Source organism: Primulina eburnea, chromosome 2, assembly GCF_022965805.1.
Source record: "Primulina eburnea isolate SZY01 chromosome 2, ASM2296580v1, whole genome shotgun sequence".
Lineage (NCBI taxonomy): Eukaryota > Viridiplantae > Streptophyta > Magnoliopsida > Lamiales > Gesneriaceae > Primulina > Primulina eburnea.
The window spans coordinates 42,374,050-42,384,175 of record NC_133102.1 but is presented as its reverse complement, the minus strand read 5'-3'; the positions used below and the strand labels follow the sequence as shown (position 1 = coordinate 42,384,175).

Here is a 10,126-nt window from a genome sequence, read left to right as displayed (position 1 = left end):
CCCCACTCTTGACTTAAAATAAAATACCACACTTTAAATTGCTAAAAATCGTCACCGGTCTTTTCCTCGATCCCGCCTCGAATAATGGCCTGAAACATGAAACTCGAAAAGTATTTTAACGTGCACCAATTAAACATAAATATTAAAATAATGCAAATTCTTAAATCGTGAATTAAAACCCAAATCAATGAATTAAGCATGCATGAAAACCATTTAATAAAATACATAAGGAATTTAATAACTTGCACGCACGTGGTTCATGTGAATCTCAAATTTCGGGACGTCACATTTTTATTGAATAAATATATAATATTTTCATCTAACAATGACAATTTCAAATTTTGCTCGTATCTTTCGGTGTGTGATGATTTTAATTAAACGGACTTCCGTAACACTTTAATCAACATTTATGGGTTCTATTTATAATTTTGATTGCACATAGGTGTAATCGAGCAAGTGGCACAAAAAACCTATAAAATTAAAAGTATTTAATTAATTTCGATAGCTCGACGTCGCTTACCGTCATGATAGTGTCATTCGCCGAAAAAGATGAGGAAGAAGAAACGAGGGAGCACGATTAAAGAAGCATGGCTCCTTGTTATCTCATGTGTTGGAGTTGTGTGAAGAAGAGAAAGTGAGGCAAAATATTAGATGAAACACGATGCAGCAGATAAAATGCAAGATTGAAGTTGGAATGAGAATTGAAGAAGAGCATGGCTTGATGCTTGGGATTCTGCGATTTTCACCGTGGACCAAATATTTTATATTGGATAAATTAAGAAGTGATGCATGGCCTAACTCTAGCCCAAACCTTTTTCAGGCCCAAACATGAAAAAAAAGCTTTTAATATTTACCTTTTCACTTCGTATTTGGGCTAAGTTTGTATATATTTAAGATTTTTTCTAATTTTGTTTACATGTATGGATAAATTTATGAAAAATATAAATTAGATTGAAAACTATATAATTGATTAATAAAAAATTTCATTTTATAGATATAAATTATTTCTACAAATACCGAGCCTTTCGACTTTTTATAAGCTTTCTTTTTCGTGATTCAACTTTCATGTGCATTAATTTGCGTAGAAATCGATGAAACAAGATTTGTAATCAAGATAAAAGACTAGCTTGATTTGGACCAGCTCGAACCAGACCAAGCTGGTCAAACCAGCAGACCAAGTTGATCCGCTAACGTAGTCAAATTAGTCAGGTAAACAAAAAAATTAGTTTGATCTTAGTCAATGAGCAACCGATCGAATATGAGTGTTTAAATGTCATAAATCATACAAAACATTTCCAAACTATTATATTCTTATTTCTAGCATTTATGTCATTAACTATGCATTAAAAACCAATAACTATTTGATTGACTGGATTAATTCGAGTTAAACATTACAGAAAAAGAGGAGGGCATAACATCTTCAAAAAAAAAAAGAAGCACAGAAATTCAGATTTTACAGAGTGACGGAGGCAAGGCGTAAGAGAAAAATAAGGAAGCTTAAAAATATAAAATTTTACCTTAATTTGACGAGTCAGTTCGCTCCGTTTAGGCCCGTCCCATCTTGGCCTGCAACCTAAACGGGCTCAGCTTTTTTGGCCCGCATCCAAACAAGCTGCTATTTTATCAATTCAACCTGCTCAATTTTTATAATAAAACGGGTCGGCCGACATACATGACTTAATTTGACAACTCTACTTATTTATGATTTCAGATCATTATTAGGTCCCAATCACCATCTAAGTCAGCTTCACCTTACAATGACAGATTTTAGCAACATCGTATATAATTATTAATAAGGTTGCCATTCATAAAATTTTAAAATATATAAACTAAGGGTGTGTTTGGTTGAGTGGATTAAATAAGGATAGATTAATAGTCCAATATTTATCGTTAAAATTTTAAGTTGTTTTAATAATGATTTTGACCCGGTTTAAGATCCAATTTTATGGATAACTATTTGATTAATAAAATTGGATCTTAAACTGGGTCAAAATGATTATTAAAACAACTTAAAATTTTAACGATAAATATTGGACTATTAATCTATCCTTATTTAATCCACTCAACCAAACACACCCTAAGAGAATAAAAAATTTTGTTTTGTTTCTTTTTTTTTTTTAAAATCATGATCATTTTTAATTTTCTTCGTGTAAAATTTCAACCACACGATTATTGTTGTTGACTCTGTAACCAACATAAAAGATGATGTTGCTTGGGCGGAAATTTATTCTTTCCTAATAAAAAGTTGATTTATCATAAAATAAAAAATATATATTCAAAATTTGTCTCCTAAAATGGACATTTGCATAAATGGTCAAAATCGATAAATTTAAGCGAATTTACTTCATGTTTTATTATAAAGTAACTAATATTTGCTATGTTGGTGATTTTTTTTTTAATAATTAAAAAATTGTTTTAATCACCAACTCTATCATTTTAAAATCTCTTGTTTTACCGTTTCTCTTTTAAAATATGATTCTTTCAAAAATAATTCTCTATTTTAAAAAAAACTATAGTGTATGTTAACAGACAATGCGTGTGTATATACATATAGACAAAAACTTGTGTGAGACTGTCTCATGGGTCGTAGTTGTGAGACGGGTCAACCCTATCCATATTCACAATAAAAAGTAATACTCTTAGGGTGTGTTTGGTTGGGTGGATTAAATAAGGATAGATTAATAGTCCAATATTTATCGTTAAAATTTTAAGTTGTTTTAATAATCATTTTGACCCGGTTTAAGATCCAATTTTATGGATAACTATTTGATTAATGAAATTGGATCTTAAACCGGGTCAAAATGATTATTAAAACATCTTAAAATTCTAACGATAAATATTGGACTATTAATCTATCCTTATTTAATCCACCCAACCAAACACACCCTTAGATCATCCACAATAGTAAATGTATTTCTTCCAAATGTTTATGGGTCTCATAGTTCACATCAACAATCAAATATTTCACTACTCAAATATTTCATATTTCACAATCAAATATCTCACCAATCAAATATTTATGGGTCTCACTGTCACTTCAATTATTTATTTTATTTTCATTTAAATAAAATAACTAATAGCTTTATAATAAATCATTTCACCACTTTAATTAATTTCATCTATTACTTAGTATTATATTTTTATTCAAATATAAAATTAGAAATTTTACATGAACGTTTACATTTAATTTTAAAAAATAAAATATAATTTTAAAAATAAAATAGAAACAACAAACAAAAAAAACATGGATCGTGTGTTGTGCATGAACGTTCCTTCTTACAGTGTGATTCTTGAATCTCATGCTAAAAAAAATTTAATTTTTTTTAAAAAAGAAACAATAACCGGTTACAAATTTGTAACCGGTTAAAAGTTAAAGCACAAATTCCTAGACGCTCCAATGATGAATATTGAGTATTTGGAGTTATTTTGTTGACATGTCACAAAAAATCACCGTTATTGTGGTTGTCCTTAACATAAAAAATAATATTTTTTCATAGATGATCCAAAGAAGAAATCTGTCTCACAAATACGATCCGTGAGATTTTCTCAAATAAGTTTTTGTATATATATATATATATATTGCGTGTTTGATTATTTCATAATATAATATAAAATCTAAAATTGGTAGTCATATTTTCAAATTCTTTTCTACTGCTTTCTGAGAACCTACCTGGTTTCGTCCCCTCTCCAACAACTCAACTCGGATCTCCATTTTGGCTGGCTGCTCTGAATGAACTCCATTCCAATTTTCCTTGCACATCAACATCACTACCTCTACAATTCCACCTCATTTAACCCACTAATGCCATCTTCGCCGGCCCTCTCTCGAAATTGTCAAAGTGTGATCTTTTTCTCACCCAATTGATATCTGAAACCCAGTTTGGAGCTCACATGTGTCGTTTGATTTGCTGTGTTGTGTTTATGGTGTTGATTTTACAAGTATTCATTACTCTCTGCAGTGCTTCGACTGTATGTCCCATGGATTTCGGCACTCTGAAGCGGCTGGCGCGGGGCGAGAAGCTTCTGAGCGTTGATCCCAGCTCCCAGTGCCAGTATATCCTGCAAGGGCTCCGACTCGTCCAATCAGAGTATCTCCGTCGCAGCAACTCGTTCCTCCCTCCCCTCGATTCGGCCGAGTCTTGCTGGGACTCGTACGATTCGCTGGTCGACGACTATACGCCCAATTACAACATTCGCGAACGCTGCGGCTTTCAAACGGCATGGATCGCTCGCGGATGCATGAACATCACCTCCCGTGACAGGTTTGAGAATGTCGTCCCGCAAGCCGCGCTGAAGGACGTAGTCAGGTCGTGTAATCAATCGCTGCTCAACAACTCCCCTTGCGCTACGTGCACCATCGCGCTTTCTAGTCTTCAGGCATCTTATCTCTCAGGGCCTACGGATGGGAATGTCTCCGATTGCACGGCATATCCGTTTATCTACGCCGCAGCTTTTGCTAATCAGTTCGGGCCTACTGACCAAGGTACGGCAAAGTGTTTGTTTAATCTCGACTTTACATCTTCTAATTCGAGTGGTAGGACGAGAGTGATCGTGATTGCTGTTGTGACGGCGTTTTGTGGACTCGTATTGATTCTTGGTTTTTCTGGGTTTTGGTTTTTGAGGAGGAAAAAGGAAAGAGGTTCGAGGCAAAAGTGGAAGAATATGAGAAATTCTGGTGAAGTACGTTTTGGATTGGATTCCATCAGTGCGAGCACTAGTTTGATTAGGTTTACATTTGATGAAATTAAGGCCGCAACAAACAATTTCTCCAGGGCGAATATAGTTGGGAAAGGAGGTTATGGAAATGTTTACAAAGGTGTGTTACCAGATGGTACTGAAGTGGCATTGAAGAGGTTCAAGAATTGCTCCGCTGCTGGAGATTCAATTTTTACGCACGAGGTAGAAGTCATCGCTAGTGTCAGGCATGTAAACTTGGTGGCTTTGAGAGGGTACTGTACTGCCACGACTCCAATGGAAGGGCACCAAAGAATAATTGTGTGTGATTTGATGAAAAACGGCAGCGTTCATGATCATTTGTTTTCATTATCGGATACGAAGTTGAGTTGGCCTATACGCCAGAAGATTGCGCTTGGTACAGCTAGGGGCTTGGCCTACTTGCATTGTGGAGCACAACCTGCTATTATTCACAGGGACATCAAAGCTAGTAACATACTCTTGGATGAGAAGTTCGAGCCCAAGGTTGCGGACTTTGGATTGGCAAAGTTTACTCCAGAGGGAATGACTCACTTGAGTACTAGAGTCGCAGGTACAATGGGATACGTCGCACCTGAGTATGCATTATATGGACAGTTGACGGAGAGGAGCGACGTTTATAGCTTTGGGGTCGTACTCCTTGAATTGATAAGCGGGAAAAAAGCACTCATGGCGATTAATGATGGACAACCTACTCTTTTGTCTGATTGGGCTTGGTCCTTGATTAGAAACGGAAGAGCAATGTCTGTTGCCGAAGAGAATATGCCTGATTTGGGTCCTCCAGACATTGTGGAGAATTATGTTTTGGTGGCTGTTCTTTGTTCACATCCACAGTTGTATGCCAGGCCGACAATGGACCAGGTCGTTAAGATGCTGGACATGGATGTTCCGATACCTTCAATACCCGAAAGACCAATATCTTTGATTGCAAATATTGATGACATCGAGAGGTCGGTGAGCAGTAGTGGATCCGGGCAATTGTCCACCCCTGCTGGTTATCAGACTTATACACTTGAGCAAGAGCATCATGTGAAAGTTAGATGATAAGGGAGATTGGCTAATTAGCCTTCTGTAAATAAGTTATCAGGAAATTCCCACCAGAGTTTGCATCTGTGAAGCCATTGCTCCTTGACAAGGACTTCCGTTGTACTTTTGTAAAAAATTATAGGCAAGTTTTTGTATTCTTTATCATGTGTTTGTTCGTCGGGTATTAGACAACAAATGATCCAAACCAAAACTTCGTGTTTTTAAAAGTTTATTATTATAATTTTACATTATATATAAATAAAATATAAAATAATCAAAATATTTTTATATTAAAATCATAATTGCCCAAGTTTTAGCATGGTTATAAAAATTATTGATCAACATAATTTTTTTCACGAACTATATAAAAATATAGGGGTGTGAGATTTTATTAAAGCCCTGGAATAAAATACAAATATATAACATTAAAATTTAAGATCAAGAGTAACTTTTATTATTATTATTATTATTACAAAAATTATAAAATATCCGCAGGTGTTTAATGTTCATAATTGTCCAAGTTTTTGTATGGGTATATAAAAAATTGATCAAATTTTTTCCACGAAATATATAAAAATATAGGAATGCGTAAAATTTTATTAAAAGCCTGGAATAAAATGCAAAAATATTTTTTTTTATTTCAAAATATATAACATATTTAAGATCAAAAGTAAGCTTTTATTATTATTATATGTAAAATTTTCTTAAAGCCTGTAATAATAAAATACAAAATATATACCAGTAAAATTTAAGATCGAAAGTAAGCTTTTTCTTTTTTACAAAAAATATAAAATACCCTCAAGTTTTAGAAATTCAAGAAAAGTGTGGTATTTTGGTCATATATATTTATTTTTTTGGGATTTTGGTCATATTTGCTATCAAATATTTGTCTTTGTCTGTCATCATTATTTAATCCCACAATTTTTTTTTTTTTACTGACGTGGTGTTGATGTATAACATGTATGAAGTGGACGAGGTGTTGTGTCGGCAAAATATTTAGTCAAATAGGGTCGACAAATTGCGTTAAATGAGGAGACAACATTTAATGTTGAAGTTGGCAAATTTGATGGAATTTTCAGACGATGCTTCACACAAACTAGAGGCTCTATAATAGAGCTTCCCCTCATTCTGAAATCATACATTCTTCGAGTTTTCTCTCATCTTATAACATTTGAGTACTTAGTTTATAATATTTGTGATGTGTTTTGTTATCCTATGTTAAGAGAGTGCGTGTTTTTTTGAAAACACAGTGAGCAGTTGTAGACTATAAAATATTACAGTGAATTTTTTTTCATCTTACCAGTGGTTTTTACCCCAATAATTTTTAGGGACTTTCCCACGTAAATCTGGGTGTCCAATTTATTCTTTATTTTCATATTTATTATCTCAAGTTGTCGCACGTGAGATCAACAAATAGTATCAGAGCTTTTGTTTAAAATTTCTTAAAATCAGAGTATGCACTGTGGTTGCAGGATGATCTTCCACATCAGAATTTTTTTTTATGAGAGGAAAACCATTGGTAACGGATGGGTTTATAAGATCAAGAGTGATGATAATAACCAAGTGGGGCGGTATCGTGCTAGATTGATGGTAAAATGATATGCCCAAAAAGAAGGCATTGATTTCAATGTGATATTTTCTCTTGTGGTTCGGCTCACAACAGTCAGAGTAGTGTTGGCATTGTGTGAAGTGTTTTACCTACATCTATAACAGCTAGATGTGAAAACGACGTTTCATCATGGAGATATCGAAGAAGAAATCTATATGCTCCGGCCAGAAGTTTTTGCGGAAAAAAGAAAAAAGAACTTGATTGGTACAAGAGATTTGATTCCTATATCACGAACCTTTGTTACAACAGACTGAATGCAGACCCTTGTACGTATTTCAAGAGGTCTTATAATGATTATATCATTTTGCTGTTGTATGTGGACGACATGTTGGTAGCAGGCCCCAACAAAGAATAGGTCCAAGGATTGAAGGCACGGTTGGCTAGGGAATTTGATATGAAGGACTTGGGACCAGCAAACAAAATTCTAGGGATGCAAGTTCACCGAGACAGAAGTAACAAAAAGATTTGGCTTTCCCAGAAAAATTATTTGAAGAAAGTTTTGCAACACATCAACATGCAATATAGCAAGCCAATATCGACCTGTCTTTCTATTAATTTCAAGTTATCCTCCAAGATATGTCCTAACAATGAAGCAGAGATGATGAAGAGGTCTCGAGTACTATATGCATCAGCAGTGAGAAGTTTGATGTTCGCCATGATCTGTACAAGACCAGACATTGCTCAAGCAATGTGAGCAGTTAGTCGGTCTATGGCGAATCCTGGACGAAAGCATTGGAGTACTATTAAGAGGATATATTAAGGATACCTCAAATGCTGCATTATGTTATGGATGATCAGATTTTATACTCAAAGCTATGTCGATTTAGATTATGCAGGTGATCCTGATAAGAGAAAATATAATACTGGTTATATTTCAGACGGCGCGTTTTTTACGTGTCTTCAGACGGACAAGAGGCTCTATAAATAGAGCTCCCTTTCGTTCTGAAAGCATCTTTTCTTAAAGTTTTCTTTCATCTTATAGCATTTGAGTGTTTAATTCTATAATATTTGTGATGTTCTTTGTTCTCCTGTATTAAGAGAGTACGTGTTCTCTTTAGAAACATAATGAGTAGTTTTATACTGTAGTGACCCGTTCCAGAATCACCTACTAATCAAGAATTAAGCATGCAATTAACTAAATTAATAACAATCAGAGATAATTGCGGAAATGGTCAACAAACGATAGATATACAACCCAAATGAAGTCCAGAATAACTCAGAATAAAAATATGCGGTACAACCATATCGAAACAAACAGTACTGAAGAACTAAACCAACCGGCTACTCAACGTCCTCATCATCCTCCTCCTGAGCCATCTAACCTGAGGCCTGCCCCGTGGGAATGGGGTGTCCAAGATAAACAAAACCGAGGACGTGAGCGATAAGAACGCCCAGTACAAAAGCATGAGTATACAAGCCTATATGAAATGCACATGCTATGATATGATACCAGGGTAGTCAAGAAACGAGAGTCACAAAAGATCTCAATATGCTCAGTCTAGAGGCGCCAAGTGGATAGTGCCGCGCGGTACTCCTCTGGGTCACTGCATCCACTACAAGATCAGACGTGGACCTAAAATGTCCCGGATCACCGAAGCCCTCCGGACCCGTCGGCCACTGTGTACTCTCGGTGTCCATGCGTCCACAAGACAGGGCTGAGCGGCCCCACAAGATATAGCTTATCTCGAAAGAGATACAGCTCAACAATAAAGGCTATCTCGAAAGAGATACGGCTCAAGATGAAATGTAACATGCAGCAATAAGCGTGACATAATAGCATGCATCATATGACATATATCAATGCAACAAATAATCATGCAACACATATAAGAATGTATACTCGACCAGGATATCTCGGATAGTACTTTCGTACCTCTAGTAAAGCAATCCTAGTCCACAGGAAATCCTATCAATCGGGTCTAGTCCGTCGTCAGCCATGACAATATTGAGCTCCCTGACTGACCTTCTCGGACCGTCGGCTATGCCCGGCTGCTCAGTCCCGGGCTGCTCTTCCCTTCCCGGGCTGATCTTCCCTTCCCGGCTGCTCTTCCCTTTCTGGGCTGCTCTTCCCTTCCCGGGCTGATCTTCCCTTCCCGGGCTGCTCTTCCCTTTCTGGGCTGCTCTAGATAGCTAAAATTTGCATTTAAACACACAGTACCCCCTCCACAATGAGAAATCCCATGGCCTATTTATAGACCTCAGTCTGCATGAACGTGTCAACCAAATCCCATGCATCCGGACATCTGTCGCTAGGCAGCATGCACAAAGACACCTCACCTTACATGCATGAACGTGTCAACCAAATCCCATGCATCCGGACATCTGTCGCTAGGCAGCATGCACAAAGACACCTCACCTTACATGCATGAACGTGTCCAACAATTACCATGCACTTGACACCTGCCCGGCAGGCGTGTCAACCAAATACTATTCCCGGGCTGCTCTTCCCTTCCCGGCTGATCTTCCCTTCCCGGGCTGATCTTCCCTTCCCGGGCTGCTCTTCCCTTTCTGGCTACACCTCGGCTTACTCACACAAACTCTAAAGCCAAATTACACATGATTTACTTAATTAAAGATACTTAATCATGTTTATTTAAATAAATAGGATTCGGGCTACTACATTCTCCCCCACTTAAAAAGATTTCGTCCTCGAAATCAGGCTAGAAGAAGAACGAAACGAAATCACAGCATCGAAAAACAGCTAAAATACTGTTGAATACAACCGATGTTTGGTTTACAACGGAAAAACACACATACATCCATAGTACAACTACAGTA

The 10,126-nt window shown here is 36.3% G+C and overlaps 1 protein-coding gene across 1 annotated transcript; it reads left to right on the top strand.

The window, feature by feature from the left end:
• The first annotated feature begins 3,646 nt into the window (after window positions 1-3,646).
• On the top strand, window positions 3,647-5,943 carry LOC140823321 (probable LRR receptor-like serine/threonine-protein kinase RKF3). The gene has a single exon (XM_073184601.1). It carries the CDS (start codon window positions 3,892-3,894, stop codon window positions 5,755-5,757), a length of 1,866 nt encoding a protein of 621 aa, XP_073040702.1. The 5' UTR covers window positions 3,647-3,891; the 3' UTR covers window positions 5,758-5,943.
• Window positions 5,944-10,126: the final 4,183 nt, after the last annotated feature.

What these genes read in the sequence shown, in the direction of transcription:
- LOC140823321 (XM_073184601.1), top strand. Translation starts at nt 3,892, where the DNA reads ATGTGTCGTTTGATTTGCTGTGTTGTGTTTATGGTGTTGATTTTACAA.